General features: G+C 44.6%; 2 protein-coding genes across 4 annotated transcripts; one reads left to right on the forward strand and one right to left on the reverse strand.

Moving 5' to 3' along the window:
* Positions 1–4,265: 4,265 nt before the first annotated feature.
* Positions 4,266–10,991, forward strand: LOC120905798 (actin-related protein 2). 3 transcript variants are annotated; one of them, XM_040316955.1, is made up of 6 exons: positions 4,266–4,645; positions 4,759–4,869; positions 5,206–5,220; positions 8,455–9,030; positions 9,137–9,470; positions 9,583–9,701. In XM_040316955.1, the coding sequence occupies exons 1-6, from the start codon at positions 4,598–4,600 to the stop codon at positions 9,699–9,701; spliced, it is 1,203 nt and encodes a 400-aa protein (XP_040172889.1). In that variant the 5' UTR covers positions 4,266–4,597. The 3 variants fall into 3 exon arrangements, with proteins under 3 accessions (XP_040172889.1, XP_040172888.1, XP_040172890.1); XM_040316954.1 differs by lacking the exon at positions 5,206–5,220 and adding an exon at positions 7,692–7,718 and having other exon boundaries at positions 4,267–4,645; positions 9,583–10,991; XM_040316956.1 differs by lacking the exon at positions 5,206–5,220 and having other exon boundaries at positions 4,271–4,645; positions 9,583–10,991.
* Positions 10,403–15,703, reverse strand: LOC120905799 (protein obstructor-E). Its single transcript, XM_040316957.1, has 3 exons — positions 15,572–15,703; positions 15,064–15,332; positions 10,403–12,051 (listed from the first exon to the last, which is right to left on the reverse strand). Exons 2-3 carry the CDS (start codon positions 15,116–15,118, stop codon positions 11,420–11,422), a joined length of 687 nt encoding a protein of 228 aa, XP_040172891.1. The 5' UTR covers positions 15,119–15,332; positions 15,572–15,703; the 3' UTR covers positions 10,403–11,419.
* Between the last annotated feature and the right edge of the window lie 2,782 nt (positions 15,704–18,485).

Raw genomic sequence — 18,485 nt, forward strand, 5'->3', positions numbered from 1 at the left:
CTGACTATCCTGCTTATGGTAACAATAAGTCACTGAAAGCCAAGCCCACTTTACTAGTGGGTACTGGCAGGCCTTGACCGGCAACGGTTGTTGTGCTAATGAAGAAGAAGTAAGATAGTGACCGCGCAATAGTGTGTGAGTGCGTAAGCTACGCAACGTTTGATCCTTATTTTATCTTTTGGTAGTACCTTAGCAGCTTAGGGCGAAAATGTAACTTATTTCGGAACGTATCGAATTGTGGACACCAACAGAACATGTTGCACAAGCACACAGGCTAGGCCATAAAACAAAATGGAGGGAGAGCAGTATAGCGCACTGCTACTGCCTAGTTGGGGGTGTGGTTGCGTGCGTGAGTAGATGATCAAAGTGTCCTTTTTAAAGAGTTTTTTTTTAATATCTTATTTCTGCTGTTAAATATTTATTTGCGTTCCGTTTTATAAGGAAGATCGTAAACAAGAGTTTTTTTTAACTATTGTTTTTTTTTATATATATAAATACTACCTAACTGATTATGCTAATAAGGAATATAAACGTACTTAAGGAAAAACAAAACGGAAACATAGTCGTAAAATACATAACTGACAACAATGCAGCTATAAAGACGTTTTAAGTAAAAAAAAAAAGAACAACCAACGTGTAAATGAAATGTTTTAGCGACGTACATATAAATAACATACAAACGCACTTAAAATAAGCTCCGGAACAATCGGGATTTTGTTTTTTACTGCAAATGCTATCGAAGTGCCTATAACGTGTAAAGCGAGCCGGTAATAAGGGGATTTCCGTGTACTGATACATTTTTCATTAATTTCTGTCACCCCGTTATCCTCCTCTGCCATCATAAAGAAGTTTAAACGAAAACAAATGTAACATCTAACAATCGATTTGACAAGAGCAAAGAATATCTGCGAAGCATGTGCTAAGAGAGCCAACAAGGAACTGCTTGTTGTGCTTTGCCTAGATTTCAGGTTGTAGCAAGCGCAATATAATATTATGTAGCGAATGTGTATGTGTGTGAGTGTGTGTGGGTAGGCCTGATACGAATATAGAGTAGGTGCGACAGCGAATAACCACATATAATGTAGATTTACTATCCTACCCTCCACCCCCCATCAACGTGTTAGTGTATAAAAGCGAAGGGAATAAGAAAACACGGAAATCAACGATCCTCATCCAAGTCGAGAACAGCGTTTTTCGTAACCGTATCGAATTAACTTATCAAAACACAACCGAACTCTCACTCTTATTGTGCACCAAGCCAGCCAGCCCGGGGTTAAATAAAAGGGAACAAACATATCCTGTTTACAATGCCACAACAAAACTTGAGTAGTGCTGATGTCCTGCATAACTAGGCTCTCTAGCAGATTGTTGGGAATCCCCTACCCCGCGCTTCGGAAGAGGAAGTATCGTACGAGTGAAAAAAAAAACTGGAACTTCTTCATATAATGCCAATACGAGCCAATAAGAGTACGAATAAGAAATAGTAGCAAGCAAGGGTGTGGTATGTGGAGCGCGTGCGAGCGGGATGCGAGGTGTGGAAAAATACAGCAATACGACCAAAGGAGTAACTGCAAGGTAGTAGTGTGGGTGCGATATGGCAAAAGGAATCGTGCTGATCGATCCCGATTAGCGACATGATCATTAGTAAGCGAAACAAAAAAAATGCAATACTTCTTATAACCCCCGAATATATTTAATTTGATGTGTTTACTATTTAGAAACTAAAGTCTTAGTACGCCAAACCTAATGCGAGAACCACACCGTTTTGATAGGAGGAACACGTGGCCAAGCTAGTGTATCGTAGGTCGCCTTTTGTTTACTTTGCAGTGCGACGGTGTGCCGTGTCATTAAGGGTGTTTTAAAAAGCGATTATTTGTCTGTCTCTCTTTCTCGCACACACTTAAACAAACTATTCAGTATAGACAAACAGCCCAAAGATGAAGGAGAGCGCCCGTTGGGTGGGGGATGAGCCACGTGTTGGCTTTAGTAAGAGTGTCAGAGAAAGAGGTTTGACTGCACGTGGGACGGTAAGAATTCACTGCTAGTGCCATTAAACTTACAACGACAAAACATGAAAAAACGAAAATGAGTCAAGGTTTTTTTAAAGGGTCACAAACATGTAATGTGGCAAGAGAGCGCAATGATCTGTAAATTATATACAATGAATCAAAAATCGAATTAAAGGATTTGTTATACCCTCCTGCAACGCATTACTCACAAAAAGCATACATGTGCGTATGTGTGTGCGTGTCCTACTTTTGCTCATACTGTTTGAGACACGGTTTGGTATTTCTCCTTCTCTCAAATAGACCACCTGCATCTCCGTGTGCTGCATGCAGCATGCAGTTTGCAGACACAACTTAGCTTGTAACGTTTTTCACTTAAGGTCTGGTCGTTTTAACACACATTATGAGTGTGTAAGTGTGTGTGTGTGAAGACATGTGCTTCACTCTTATTTATGCCTTAAACATATTGTGTTCAGAGTCACTAAAAGAAAAATAAACCCGTTAGTGAAGAAAGGGTCAGGGCAAGAGCCGATTATAATTAAAATGTAATTTTCTCACATACATGAAAATAAGAGATGTAGTGGAATTGAGGTTAGAAACTGGAGAGGGACGCCCACTGTAACGTAGTTTGCCGTAGTGTAGTTGGAAGTAAAGAAATCGCCAATTCGGGGGTGGAAAGGAATGTGTTGCCAGAACACACAACAGTACACTTACGTGCATACCACAATACTAATCATATTCATGACGCTATTTATGATCCTTAAAAAAAAAGAAAACAGAATCAATAAAAGTAATCTATAAAATTGAGATGAGCATGTTCTCGTGTTGGTTTACTGTTACTTTAAAAAAAAAACTTATGAAATCATTTAATAACATACGTGGTATAAAAGTGTAACGATCGCATAATCTTTATTTTAATCAAAATTGATATCTCTGACATGCCCATCCGTAAAAGAAGAGCACCTTGCATCTATGATAGGAGCACACGTCGCCAACAAGTCAGTTTTAGCTGTATGGAGTGGGTTGCAACATAACATTTCGTAATCCCTTTGTTAGAATTGCCATTTGAAACAGTTTTTTTTTAATATTAAATTTTTGTAGCTTCCAACCGCCATTCCGTACTTTGAACTGTTTTAAAATTTCCCCACATTGACAGTAGAACAGCTGCTCTCTTTACATTCCAATGCATCTTGTCGTTGCGCTGCATGCACAGCTTCATCAGCAAATTCGAGTGGAAAAAACAGTGCATGAATGTAATTGATGATTTTAAACGTTTGCTGAAACCAAACATTAGATTGGTACCGAGCAGAACTATTTATGTATCGTTAAAATGCCTTATAAAACTGTTATACAGTGATCCAGCATGCCATTAGACCAGATTGTCCTAAAACGGCGCTTGACAGCCTGCCATCACTGTCAAAGTTTGACGTTTCACGCCCAGATGGTCGGCAAATGGGGTGCGACGCAAGGTACGTACATCGAGGAAATTTTGACGAACAAACTCACAAACGTTCAATTGGCACTCAAAACCAAAGTTATTGTTTATTGTTTGTTTGAACTGTTTATAGAGGCTTTGGCTCCAACGAACGTGAAAGTAAGTAGAAGAAGTCTTGGTTGGAAAGTTGCCTCTTTCAGTTTATTTGTTTACATTTGGTAACGGATGCTGCATCCGTTTCATAAATTTTGGATTTTTTCTCAAAATTGTTTTGCAAAACGATATTTTTTGATGATATTTCTAGTGTAATAATTATTTATGAGTGCCACACACCCAAAAACTACCACATTCCCGTGATATTGTGAAGAAATGGGCGCAACGAACAGTTAATTTTTAGTAAACCCCTTGAGCTTGATGCGAAATATCGCTGGGAGAACACATTTGAACATATTCTTACTTCAATTAAATTAAGAAAACCCGAATGAAGTACCGAAATAAGTAAAAATAGTCTCCAAATTAACACTCCGTTCATTTCGAGCTTCTGTGCGTAGGTGTAGAAATGAACGAGGCAACTGTCAAATCCAAAATTTTTGTATTAGTGCAAAGGAAAAACAGTCGTAGAACTGGATTATTGTTTACAAAATATACTACTAGCATAGTTTATGTAATATTTTTCCAAACAAAAATTCAAACACTGAAAATGGTACAATGTTGTCAGAAAGAGCGTTATTTTGAAATATTCAAAAACAACAACACGCACGCAAGCTGTCAAAGTGGGCAGCAAAGATGGCCGCGACACGAATGCACCTCCGAGTGCGTGGGTCGATCCGCTGCAGGTTTCGCTCGGCTGGATTCCCCGCAGAGTGACAGCATAGGCAGAAGACTAGAAGGGAAAGAAAAAAAAGTAGGGGAAACGATATTTATCAACGCTATTACTCACTCAGCAATCAACCACCCCGAAACAGCGAGCAGGCAAGATAAAGCAGGAACAAAAGGCAAGTGGCAGTGTGGCCAGTAAATGTTTGCGTGCGTAAATTGTGCGGTGCAGTAGTAGTTTCGTGCGGCCAGCAATATTTGCAATCGCAGCATCCCCAGCGGGCGCAGAGAATCCCCAACGCACCACACGCAGCGCGAGTGAAAACAAAAAAATACAACGATGGATAGCAAGGGGCGGCACGTTATTGTTTGTGACAACGGCACAGGGGTAAGGGCCGTTTCTATCGGTGGCACTGTTGGGTGGGGCCGCTTTCGGTCCCATTCGGCTCCCCCTCCCCTTGCACTGAATTCCGGTGTTAATTTGTATTTTTGTTGTTGTAGTTCGTGAAATGTGGCTACGCCGGCAGCAACTTCCCAGCCCACATCTTCCCGTCGATGGTCGGCAGGCCAATCATCCGGGCGGTGAACAAAATCGGCGACATCGAGGTGAAGGTAAATTGAACCGCTCCGAAAGAGGGGTAACGAAGGGTGGGGGTGGGAGAGGGCTGGGACTTCCGGAATGAGCTTACTCGGGCTGTCGCGCCACATCCTTCGCGCTGAAAGCGATTTCATAAACGGCAAAAATCCCGGATACAGCATAACAGTGTACCGGGGTGCACCAGGGATACGTAGCGGTAAAAAAACACTGTCTCACACACACACACACCCATACCCACATATCCACCAATCATTCAACGAAGGGCGCTGAGCCCACCAAAGGGGCAATACTGTTTGATTAAATTGTGTTTTTTTTTCTCTATTCTATCCTTCCGCTCCCAATTTTTGCAGGATTTACACGTTGATGTAAGTCGTGTGTGAGTGTGTTGATGGTAGCGTATTAAGTTGGTCACCCCAAACTCGCCACAAAAAAACGACCACACCACACCGTACCGGCCGATATGTTGGCCAGTGGCCGAGGTGTGACCAACGTGTCATTTGCTCCGAGCTCTGGAGGATGTGTATATTTACGTGTTTTCCTGTTTGCAAACTACCACCTTTACCTTGCTGTTACCTTTTTACATTCGTTTTTGTTCTCTTTACTTCTGTAAAAGCTCGTACCGTTTGTTGGACTACTCTTTTTATTAACCATCACAACACTACTCGCACCATTAACCTGCTCTTTTGCTCTGTGTCAAGTCCAGAATTTCGTCAAGTTATTAAGACAGTTTTAGTATGTTTGTTTGTTCCTGTTTGTTTGTTTTGTTTGTAATTATTCACTTTATTTGTTACATTGAACACATACACACACACACTCTCTCTCTCTCTCTCTCTCTCTCTCTCTCTCTCTCTCTCGTTTTTATCGTTGCTGTGATGCTTCAATTTTAAGACAAATTGAGGTAACATACTAAACCACGATGCAGACCAGGCAAGTTAGGCTTTAGGTCAGAGCACAAACCATAATGTACTGTTATGCAGCTATCGGGTAGATTTTCTTGCTCAGTTGAACCGAGATGGAGCTGAGCAAATTGTGTCAACATATCCTAAACTACCTAGGACCTGAGTAGTAGTAATGCAATAGAGCAGCCTAACAGCCTAGATAAGCTTAGGCATGCAACATCGTTATTCAGTTAATTTATTTAGATCAGATATGTCAAACTGGAGCCCTGCGGGCCAAATGTGGCCCACGAGTTCTTTCAGTGTGGCCCGCGACCGCTTGAGATAAAATTTCTTTGTAGAAGCATTTCTGCTTCTATAGTACATGTCAGTCTATTCCGAGCACCTGAAATATGAAGAGATGTTTAACTTCTTTGTTTTCGCCACTAATTATCAGACCATGCAACGTCATAAAACCTTGTTGGTGTTTTATCGTAAAAAATGAATTCCAAAAACTGTTTATTTTCAGAATGGTAATTTTCTATTCCGGAAAATTTTATAGTAAAATGGGTTTAAAAAAATAATGAAAATTCTATCATAGCCTTTTCGATGAATAAATTTGTTAGCAGCAGATATTTGACTATTTTTTTAAAGGAACAATTGCCATTTTAGCTTCAAACTCATATAAATATGTAAACTCAGGATTGTCCGGAAGTATCTTATCTATCTGTATGTGGTTTTTGAACTATTTTTTTAATTTTTTTTAAGCAACTCAAGGTACTTGGTGACAAAAATAAGTAATTTTTATAAGAAAAAGATTTGGAAAAATTAACAAAAATATTCAACTAACAGGAATTTAAAACGCAAGCTATTAAATTTTGCGGCATATTATTTTGGAAAAGGTCGAAGCCCTATTTAGGTATTGTTGCAGCTTAGAACATTTTACTTCTAAAATTCTAAGATTTTAAGATTTGTCCAAGTCTGGAATTTATGAAGCTTGGTCAGCATCAAAAGTAAAAAAAATCACTGTTTCTAACGTACTTAAGTGCTGTTGACAATCAATACATACCAGCTGAAAATATTGATAATCAAAATGACACCAAAATCAACCTAAAATTGACTATTCTGTATAGGATTAACTAACGTAGTTAGTCATGACCAGTTTTTGTCATTATCTTTTGGATATAACAGAAGCCTATGGCAAATTGAAAATAATCTAATTCATTTTTTACTTCATTTTACATCAAAGTTTTCACTGTTGTAACGTAACTGTTATCACTAAAGGAATTGAAAAGAACTGCAAACGATCTGATTTTTGTATCATAAAATATAATTAAAAAACTAGGCTGTGATCCGTGCTACTATTTGCAGTAGTATTTTGACCCGCGGGGTCAAATGAGTTTGACATCGCTGATTTATATGCATATGCTACAGTTCTGTTTCGGTTAGGACAACCCAGGGTCCACACATATGAAATCTCTGCTATGAGTCACCCAATGCTATGGGAAAGGCTAGCCCAGTGTTGCAGATTATTGCAACGTTTCTTCACCCCAACTGAACAGTTTATTACTCACATTCACACATTCACCCACATTACTTTAGCGCGCACACATACACACACAAATACACGCTTTGACTCATCTCATAGTTCGGATTAAGCAATCCACTTTTTATTCCTCAACCGTCGTTAAAACTCTTAACACTTACTGTACCGCGCCTTTCTTAAGCCTTTTTGGATCACGGGGAAATTGCAATTTTCATTTGAATTTTAGCGATTAATTTGATTCTATCTTCAGCTTATATTCACTAAAAAAAAACTACTCTTTTTCTCTCACCACTGCATACTAATCGTTTACTCGTGACCAAAAAAAAAACAAACAAACAAAAAATCCTAAATCATCTCTCCATCATCTATCGCAAAATCACAAAATTCAATCTAATCGTATCTGAAATAAAAAAAGGAAGTTGAAGCTACCAGTACGTTACCAGTAAGTATTAATGTGACGTTCAGCCTCCCATTTCCTTCCCTTTTTCCGTTTCACTATTTTGGAACCAAATAAGAGGAGAAATATCATTATCGTCTCCATTTATTGCTCATTTCATTTAGTGCTTGGTTTTTCTTAACTTCAATTTAGTAACTTCGTGTTTTGGCTTCTCCGTTTTTGGCTATCGAGATGATGGTTTGGTTACTTGTTACTTCCTTATAATTGTTTGCCCTGTTTTACTACACAATCCGACTTCAAATGTTTTGCTCTTTCTATCTCTCTCTCTCTCTGTGTTTGTGTCGGCATATGCGGCCTTTGTATGTGTTTAGTGTGTTTGATGAGTGAATGTTTTATGTCTCTTACCTTGTTTACTGTTCCATTTCAACTACATGATGCCTCCCAAAACGGATTTGCTTATTGGTTATCACCCCGTTCAGTTTGTATTTGCCAGTTGTTTTGCTCGCTTCCCAGTTAGCTGATTCCAGCTGTCGTACTGTTTTTCGTTCCGTCTAACAGACAGCTTGTGCAGTTTTGCTATGTTTGATTTTCTTGTTCAAGATAATAGAGTTTCCCTAACACACGGAACTGTTGTTTTGATTAACCGGAATGTGCTTGAACCGTCTCGGACGAATCCGTCGTTAGGACGCACGCCTGTCTGGCAAACCCGGAAAAAGGAAAGACATTGCCTCACTAACTCTTCTTCTTCCTCAAACCCCCCCGCCAAACCACTCTCCCGCAGGACCTGATGGTGGGCGATGAGGCGTCCCAGCTGCGCTCCCTGCTCGAGGTGTCCTACCCGATGGAGAACGGCGTGGTGCGCAACTGGGAGGACATGTGCCACGTGTGGGACTACACGTTCGGCCCGAAGAAGATGAACATCGAGCCGTCGAACACAAAGATCCTGCTGACCGAGCCGCCGATGAATCCGACCAAAAACCGGGAAAAGATGATCGAGGTAATGTTCGAGAAGTACGGGTTCGATTCGGCGTACATCGCGATCCAGGCGGTGCTGACGCTCTACGCGCAGGGGCTGATCAGCGGCGTGGTGATCGATTCGGGCGACGGTGTCACGCACATCTGCCCGGTGTACGAGGAGTTCGCGCTGCCGCACCTGACCCGCCGGCTGGACATTGCCGGGCGGGATATTACGCGCTACCTGATCAAGCTGCTGCTGCTGCGCGGGTATGCCTTCAACCATTCCGCCGACTTTGAGACGGTGCGGATGATGAAGGAGAAGCTATGCTACATCGGGTACGACATCGAAATGGAGCAGCGGCTAGCGCTGGAAACGACCGTGCTGGTAGAGTCGTACACGGTAAGGCTGCGCGCGTAATGTTTCGTGCGCGAAAGCTGCCAGAGGTTCGCGCAACTTAACACGTTTCCTCTTCGACATTGTGTCTTTTTCCCCCCTCCCCCGGTAGCTACCGGACGGGCGTATGATTAAGGTAGGCGGCGAGCGGTTCGAGGCACCGGAAGCCCTCTTCCAGCCGCACTTGATCAACGTGGAAGGGCAGGGCATTGCGGAGCTGGTCTTCTCCACCATCCAGGCGGCCGATATCGACATGCGGTCGGAGCTGTACAAGCACATCGTGCTGTCGGGTGGGTCCACGATGTACCCGGGACTGCCGTCGCGGCTCGAGCGCGAAATCAAGCAGCTCTACCTAGAGCGCGTGCTGAAGAACGACATCGACAAGCTGTCCAAGTTTAAGATCCGCATCGAGGATCCACCCCGGCGAAAGGATATGGTTTTCATCGGTGCGTATCCCAAAAATTGGTCCAATGTGTGTGGCTCATTATTAGCAAAAACCAACTGTAAAAATGTGTTGTTCTTCTCTTTTGCGACCTTTCAAAAAAAAAAAAAAAACAGGTGGTGCTGTGCTTGCGGAGGTTACCAAGGATCGTGATGCATTCTGGATGTCCAAGGCCGAATACCAGGAGCAGGGACTGAACGTGCTGAAGAAGCTTAGCACTAGAACCAGCAACTAGATGCGCCAGGCTAGTCGCACGCACATACGCTAGTTGGGGACAATCGCGGCGGGAACGACGAGCATTCGAAAGCAGATGGCGCCATTCAGTACACACCCACACATACACACACACAATCCTACAGTCTGCTCAAAACGTTCCGCATTCCCGCGATTGGGATAGGTTATGAAATTACGCGCATCCTGTATTGCGAGTCACAGGTTCGCGAGTTGTGAATTCCAATTTAGTGTAATTTGTCGTACTGCCGGGAGCCGTCCTCCAGCCGCCGCACGCGCAGTATAGGCAACATTGTGCCGCCACAGACAGTGTCTACAGAGCAGTTTAGTGGGGCTTTACCTTTTTTTTAAACGTATTTTTTTTCTTTTATGTTGTGTATTGTGTATATGTGCATTTCGAATTTTCCCTGTAGCGTGCATCGGCCCGTCCCCGCGCATCGATTGTGTATTAGAATTTACAGGGTGCGGGTAGATCCACGCTACACGTGTCCAATCGTGAATTCCAGCTAGGTTAAACAGCAAAGCGAACGGGGTTAAAGTTGTATTGTCAGTATAGTTTATGAAGAGCGCTGCATTTTTCTTTTTATATGAATTTATTGTGTTTTAATCGCATTTCTGTTTATAAACTCTCGTTATGCATCTATTTCTTTCCCGATGAAGAAAAGCAAAAAAAAAAAGAAGGAACACTCTTAATTACGCGGACCATTTAAAATGTGTGTAATGTGGATACAGGGGGGTTCTTTTTTTATTTATTCAAAAACAATTGTTTATACGCTCAAAATTCTGCATGTATAATTTTGAATGTTTTTTCGCGTTCTGAGTTATGCTTTCTTGTTGAGAGTGTTTCAGTGCCTTTTCTTTCCTTTGTCCCCGGGTGTTCTTTTATTTCCGTTTTCAGCCCCACTTCCTTCTGTCGCACGATGGAGGCAAATGGTGGGGGCAACTAAACACAAAACGAAACCAAAATGAAGTAGTGCGAGCGCTTGAACAACGGCAAGCTATGATTTGGCACGGTGCGGTAGTAGTAGTAGAGCCCGCCGTGAAGAGTAACAAAAGATAACGAACACATGGTTAGATAACGAATGAGGTGTGCACCGCGGTCCATCTGTGTGCGTGTGTGTGCAGTGGTGTGCGTAGGAAAGACATACGTCTCTGCCAAAAAGAAGAAACGGAAAACGGTGATATAAATGGGGGGAAGTAACTAAATAGAACCGTGTATATGTGCCGCGGTTACTGAGTTAGTTGAACGAAGATACGCTAATCCAACGCTACGCGCGCTGATAAAAAAAAAAAACACACGAACAAATGAGTAAAAGAAAGGGAAACCCCAGGGCTAGGCACGACAGAAAAGGCATTTTTAAACTGCACACACACCCACACCCACACCCGCCTGAGACAAGGTGCGTGGTGGAAGAGAGGGCGAAGTAGTGCGACATCCAAAAGAAAAGGAAAGTAATGAAACAAAACAACCGTATTAATGCTGTAGACTAATAAACGTTACGAGAGGATAGAACATGGCAAACTTGTACGAAGGTGAGGAATGTTTAACAACGATAACGAAAAGAAATAACAAACAGGCGCGAAGCAGTGGCGCCTCCTCCAGCAGAAGGTTGCATGGTTGGCGCCAATCCTTACGCGCAGTAACGTGTGTGGCTCAGTGTGTGTGTGTGTGTGTTGAGTATGAAGGGAGGCGCTGGAGGCTACGACGTGACGTCACGGGCCTTAGTGGCGGCAGGCATGCGGCACATCCTCCGGGTTTTCGCAGGTGAGCGACTCCTCGTTGAACACCTTGCCCTCGCCGCACGTGATCAGGCGCGGATGGCCGTCGACGCAGGTGATCAGCCGGTGGCAGTCGCCGGGCACTGGGTAGCGCGGGTACGGCCAGAAGCGGGCCGCGACCGTGCCGGACGGCACGGACTGCGGGCACTTGAAGCCGACCACCGCCTCCGGGTTGCACGAGTCGAGCAGCTGGTCGGGCCAGTTGCAGCCGTGGATGCGGTGATCGTACACCAGGCCCGGTTCGCACAGCTCTTGGTGCACCTCGCCGAACGCGCACTTGTGATAGCTGGTGGAGCATTCGGCCGCGTCCGGATAGACGCCGAACAGGTACTCGCAGCCAGGCGTCGACAGGGGCGTCTGGTCCGTGGCGAACTTGCGGCTACCGCAGTCGACCGCCCAGTTGTAGTTGCAGTGGTTGTGGACCGCACCCTTGCCGTCGAACAGCAGTCCGTTCTCGCACGTCTCGAGCGTGAGCGTACCGTTGGTGCAGAGGAAGAACTGGTCGCAGTGGTCCGGGTGCAGGTACGCCTGCTCGCCGTACGGTTCCGGACAGCTGGGGGCTGCCGCGGCCGATGCTAGAAACAGAGTGGAAACAGAAAAGGAGAACCAATCAGGTAAGTCATCGCATCATCATTTCATTTGGTTCATATTTGCAACGTATTCGACCGATGCTCTGTCAACTGACACACGACATACGTTATATACATACAATGATCCTCTTCTATCCTGCTTCAGGTGATTTAACCATTTTTACCCTCTCTTTGATTATGACTCCTCTCTTAACTCTTTCCGTCACCGTCTTCCTTCTTCTAATTTCTCTAATTCCTCTTCTTAAATTCCTTTTTCTCTCTTCTTTTTTACGATAGTCTTTTTGTGCTCTATCTGTTATCTTTTCATATTTTAGGTCACAATATAGTTTAGTTTTGGTTATATTAAAAATTAGTTTTTAATATTCGCTATTTAGCCTTGATGACTTCTTCTTCTTCTTCTATTTGGCGAGAGGGGTAGCCTTGATGACAGATATTGAATTAAAATAAATGAAATGAAATGAAATATATACAGGGTTCTCGTATCGTTCTATTCGATATCAATACAATTGAACCAAAAAATTTTGGGCAACGCCCAAAAAATCGTGGGAACATACCAACATTAATTAATTATAGGAACCGACCAATAAATCGTAGGACTCTCTGCAATTAAGTATAAAATAAGGGTGTCTGGAGTTCCAAGCAGTGGTTGGAGCTCGGAATCCGACCTACCCGATTCTGATTCCGTGTTAGGATTCCGGAGTCAATTCCGGAGGCGATTATGAAACCTATTCCGTTTCTAGACCCGATTCCGATTCCGGAACCGATTCCGATTATGGAACCGGTTCCGATTCCGGAGGCAATTCAGAAATCTATTCTGTTTCCGGATTCGATTGCAGGCCCGATTCTGGAAACTGACCTACTAGGACTTACTATCCAGAATCGATTCCAGAAAACTTTGGAATTAGCCGGAATCGATTCCGACGAAAACTTTTTTTTTAAACTTGTTCCAAGGAGCATCACATCTTTAAGAAGATTTAAAAAAAACCGTAGTTTGAAGAATGCTATGGCAAGAAATCCTTGTCACTCGTCGCCTAGGCTCCTTGAAAAAATTTGGAGAAACAAATACTATGCAAGCACGCAGCATGCACTAGCTTGCCCAACATGATCCACCACTTGACTAAAGGTGAATGCTTCCAGCTGCCAGCTTAATGTGCCCATAAATCTCAGCATATTGCCTCTCTGCTCAGCTTTCTACTGCGGGACCTGTATAATTCCTGCGTAACAGGTACGTTACCGCTGCAACGTGGCGAATGGCAATTCCCAGCCGGTTGACAACCGAACGTGTGCTGCCCGCTGTTATCGGTAACAGGGTTCTGATATCTCTAGGCAACCTCGAACGATTTGTCCTTTCACGAGCTACGTGCGAGGCATTACCGCTTGGACGAAGTAGTGCGCGCAGAACGGCAGCAGATTAATGATTGTTGCTTGCCGAACACACACACACAAAAAAACTTGTTTGCAAAAACAACGGACCTGCCCAAATTTGCTACTTTAGCGGGGCCGTTGCACTTACTGGTCGTCACAAGTGGTTCCAAGGACATTAATCTTTCGTTGTTTTTTTTCGCTTCTTCTGGTTCGCCCGTTGGGCGTACTTTCTAATTTTGCTCCCAATCATGGCATGGTGAAAGGATCGCGAAATAATGGTGTTCCTTAATGTTGCTTCCTGTTGCTAAGGGTGACTTATTTCGGCAATCCTGTTTCCAGAGATTTGCGGGTGCGTTTTTTTTTTACTTTACACGATTTTACTTTCAACCAGAACTCACCGCCAGCTCCAATGCTGGGGCAGGGCGTGTGGGTGAAAAGTGTAATGCCTCGGGCGGCACGAAAACAACCAGTGCGCACCAGTTACGCCATCGGAAAGCCGGTCCGGGCATTCGCTAGCATACGCTACTTCATTCCAAATCGTCAAGTGGTTGGCTCTGCTTGGAGGGGGGGGGGATAGATGATTGGGTCTTTTGAAAAAAGTTGGTAGCCGAAAATCGAAAGTTCAATCCATGTCAGCCTAGCTTGGCTGTGGCCCGTACGAGGAGGTGGAGAGAAATCTACGCAAACATGAGAAAAAAAAAAATGCGCCAAACAAAAGGACACCGTACGCTGCTCCGAAGTAACAATTTTGGCCTCTAGTGAGTGACGTTTGCAGGCAGGTTATTACCGTGCTTGACCACCGGTTGCGCGGTCGTGGCCAACGGTCAACGATCGAGAGTGGTCGGCTGGATTGCTGCTGCTGCTGCTGCCACTGTTGGAGTGCAGCACCGAATCGTGCCCGAGCGCCATTGTATGACCGTCGCACCCGTGTCGCACCCGGCAAATGAAAACGGTGGCCGCGGAGCGTGGTGGGTAGGGGGAAACAGTGTGAGGCGAACTGCCACGGTGCCACGGTTCGGGGATGTGGGGCCGACGGTCGATTGCACAATTTTAATTGCAAAGCAATCACGCTGTAACACGCGAGCCGGCGGGTGGCCCGGGTTGGGCAGGGAGAGGACGTGGTAGTAGTAGTAGTGGAAGTATGGCGCTCGCCTTTTCATTTGTTTTGTAGAGAAGCAAAAACAACAAAAAGGTCCATAAGAAAACGAAGATGTAAGATGTGACAGGGAATTCCCTTACGCCAAACAAGGACTGTCAAAGGGACCGGTTGCTTAAAAAAGGGCTCGGAACGGAAACGGCCCATGGTTGTTGGGCGAAAAGGGAAAGGAAAGTGCACTGGTAGCTGGGTGGCAGCAGCAGCAACAACAAAAACAGCAACACCACTATGCGTCAACTGTCGCGCGTGCGTTCACGCGCTCCACAAAACAAAGGACTCCCACTGTAGATGTTAAGCGACGAACCTCACGTGTGCGTTGAGGAAAGTTTAAAATGCTTTGTTTTTAAATTACAAAACAAAAAAAAAATACACAAAACGCATCTACTCACACACAGCGCACTGTTCAGAACGTTCTAGTGTCTAGACATACAAAATGGCAATCCAGCAATCTATTACTTATACTGCTGTACACTTACCCTGTGCGACCAGGGCCAGGCCGATTAGTCCGAATAGTGCGCCAAACTGCTTCATGCTGGCTGGGCTGCTGTACACTCACTGACACTGCGGCTGGAACTCGCTCGCTGTACCGATCGCTCGAGAGATCGAGAGTTGATTGGTGTTAGATGGCTGGGGCGGGAGGGAGAAAGCGACAGACGGCAGCAACCAAAACCGGCCGTTTGATCGAGGAAGTGTCCGATCTATTTTTTTTGTACGCAGACAAAACGGCGCAAGCACGGTCCGCTCACTATAGGTGTGTTTGTGTGGGTGTAGCGGGAGTGGGGTGTGTACGAGTATGTGTGCGTGTGTGTGTGCGTGTGTGAAAAAGTAAAAGAGATAGAAACGGGTGTGTGAGAATAGCAAACAAAAACTTCGCGCCCAAACACTTGCGTATCGAGCTAAACTTTTAACGAAAAAAAAACTTGCAAAGGCAACGGCTCTCGAAGGCTTAACGAACTTTCGAGGCAGCCGCCGAAAAAATCGTACCGGTGTGGCTCGAATCCGCTTAACGAATGGTGGACGGTCGGTGCGCAGTATCGCGATCAAGCCGCAGTGCCAACGCTTGATCAACACGCTGGTCCGACGTTCGAGCCCCCGTTTTCAACGTCACCAACGGTAGCAGCAGCAGCAGCAGCAGCAGCAATCCCCCTCCTGCTCTGGCTAGGCGGCTACATTCGCAAGCGCGGCACGAGAGCGGCAGACCCGAAACAAAATCGAATGCATGAAACAACTCCACACCTCGACAAACGCGCAATCGAGGTCCCTCGTGTGTGATTGCGTGTGTGTTTGTATGTGTCGCACACCGAGCGAGCTCGGATTTTGTTCGCCAGGTCCAGCAGCCCCCGGCCGAGAGCGCACGATCGGTAGAGTTGCCACCAGCCGCCACTCCAAACCAACTCCAGGTGGTGGCGGTCGGTTTCGTTTCATTAGCTTTCGAGTCGTCGCCACCACCACCACCACCACCGGGCAGCCCTACGCAAATGCATGGTGCAGTGCAGGGGAAGGGTTGTCCCGAGACTGCCGCAAGAGAATGGCCCGAGCGTGCGGGGAGCGAAGGTGAAACCGACCGATGGCAATCATGCACGCAGGTGACTGAGATAGACTGAGATACTGTGCGCCTGTGTGACCCAGGCTCAATAGCGGTGGAAGGGAGGGGATGACAATACGACATTCAGGCACTTCTGACTGTCGACACTCTCGGAGGGAAGCCTGCTTTGCCTCCGCCCGTAACCAGGGGCTGCACGGTTGCCCCAAAGATAGATACTGCTACGGTCCAGTTTTACATTAACATTTTAAGAGCTTTTCCCCCCTTTATGCCACTAAACTGTGTCTCCTGGTGCCGCACTCGAATGCTGGCCAGCTTGACATTCTCCGTGGTTAGATTTTATTGCTAAAATATACGTACACAAACTCACCAGCATCCATGTCGATATTTGGTTGCTGGCATATTAAAGCAAACAACATTTCTATGAATGGTAGGCCGGATGGTTTTAATAAAATTCAGTGAGCAAGGAATAAAATCATATAGGAAGGAAGCGCACGCGCAACTTTTGTATGGGAAACATAAGAAAGGTCTAAGAGTGCAACTATACTACCAAAGGGCACACATTAGAATTCGTTTTCACTATACCTTGACCAATTCGAACAACCAAACATTAATTAGTAGCAGTGTCAGGCAGGCAGAAAGTACTAACAAATTATTGTATAGTCTGTTTCTTAGTTACGCGGTTTGTGCGTTCCCGAGGAATCCGCGTCGAATATCAGCGTGAGTCGACTTTCGCGGTTTTCGGCCAAAATATTTTTGATTCAATTTAGTCCTTCTATACACTTTATTCCTTATTTGATACAACTCGTGCGAAACATTCTGTTATTTTTGTGGATTTTAAGTGGATCACAGATAGTCCACGAGATACGCGGTACCCTCTTCTACACGGATTCGGAGATACGCGGTTTTCTCAATTTGATAGTTCTTTGAGCAAACTGTACTGATTTGACACATCAGTTGTCCGTGTTGATCTAATGTTAAAAACCTTTTCAATAAGGTTAAAACAGTTAAAGTCAGTCAGAATCATATCAAATAATGAATAAAGTGGCTAAAACCCCTACTTGTAAAACTACACGAAAATTAATGATATTTTGGCAGGAAATTACGAGATTCGGCTTACGCGGAAGTTCGAGATATGCGACCGTTTGCGGTCCCTATTAACCGTGTATCTCGGGGACCGCCTGTACATTTACTAACCAAAATGCAATTTATACTGCAATGGACAATTCTTGAAGCAAATTGTACTGATTTGACATTTGGTTTGTCAAATTTAGAAGACCGCGTATCTCCGAATCCGTGTAGAAGAGGGTACCGCGTAACTCGGGAACAGACTGTTTAATTTTGGAAAAGTCGTTGCATAGGATACGGCTTGACTAACTTTACAGTCTGTTCCCGGAGTTACGCGGATTCCATAAGTATCGTAATGGCTAGATGTTCTTGATAATGAAATAACTTTTTGCCAATTTTTTTACCCACTTTAAAGCCAGAAATATCCTAAATAGGATTCCTACCCGAACCTAAACTAATAATACAAATGTTATAGTATATAGAAGTACTAAATTGAATTAAAAAAACTCAATGTATTTAAGCTGACAAACGTGACATTTGACTAACGCGGGTGCATCGGGATCGCATGAACTGCGTAGCTCGGAAAGACTGCATTTGTTGTTGTTTATGGGTTTTGTGCACTAAGCAAACCCGCCTAGCTAAACGAGCCCACCTGGCATACGTAGCGAGCCAAGTGTATGCTCAAGTAAGCGAACTACTCCAAAGCATCTCCCATGTCACCATTCGTCTCTAGTGTGGTGTAACAAATTGAACGAACGATTCTAACGCCTGTCCAGCTCCCAGCATGTAGATGACTCATTGCGATCTGTAGGAAGGTGATAAAACGTTTGCCAAACCTCCCAAACCCCACTCCCTTCCCCTCTTCCCAAACAGCTACCGTCCGTTGGGAAATGTTCGATCGAAGGCCGCACTAATGGTAACGACGTAACACATTCACCCAATCGCCACGGGTGAACGGAAATCGAAAGTGAAATAATGTGTTCTCGACGCCCCACTCTCGCCATGCTACTTTAGAGCGCGCGCGCGTGTATGTGCCTGTGCATATGTTTGGCAAGTTGCGTGCGCGCTTGCGTGAGTTCCCATTGCGTTTTTTTTGGTTTGTTTTTTTTTTTTGTTGTTTCGTACTACGGGGCGTTTTGCATTAGCTAATCAAGCGTGTCGACCGAGACGCAAATGCGCTCGGGTTGCACCGCACCGCGCAGCACTGCGTATTGACAACTTCGAAAGGTCTGCGCCCCGTTTGTGTCTGCGCCCTTTTGGATGGGCACTTGGATCCCCGCTCGACAC

The sequence above is a fragment of the Anopheles arabiensis genome, chromosome X (genome assembly GCF_016920715.1).
Source record: "Anopheles arabiensis isolate DONGOLA chromosome X, AaraD3, whole genome shotgun sequence".
NCBI lineage: Eukaryota > Metazoa > Arthropoda > Insecta > Diptera > Culicidae > Anopheles > Anopheles arabiensis.

Coding starts and splice junctions, on each gene's coding strand:
- LOC120905798 (XM_040316954.1), top strand. CDS start 4,598: ATGGATAGCAAGGGGCGGCACGTTATTGTTTGTGACAACGGCACAGGG. Junction 9,031..9,136: donor TGCTGGTAGAGTCGTACACG/GTAAGGCTGCGC, acceptor CTCCCCCGGTAG/CTACCGGACGGGCGTATGAT. Junction 9,471..9,582: donor AAAGGATATGGTTTTCATCG/GTGCGTATCCCA, acceptor AAAAAAAAACAG/GTGGTGCTGTGCTTGCGGAG.
- LOC120905799 (XM_040316957.1), bottom strand. CDS start 15,118: ATGAAGCAGTTTGGCGCACTATTCGGACTAATCGGCCTGGCCCTGGTC. Junction 12,052..15,063: donor CCTGGCCCTGGTCGCACAGG/GTAAGTGTACAG, acceptor CTCTGTTTCTAG/CATCGGCCGCGGCAGCCCCC.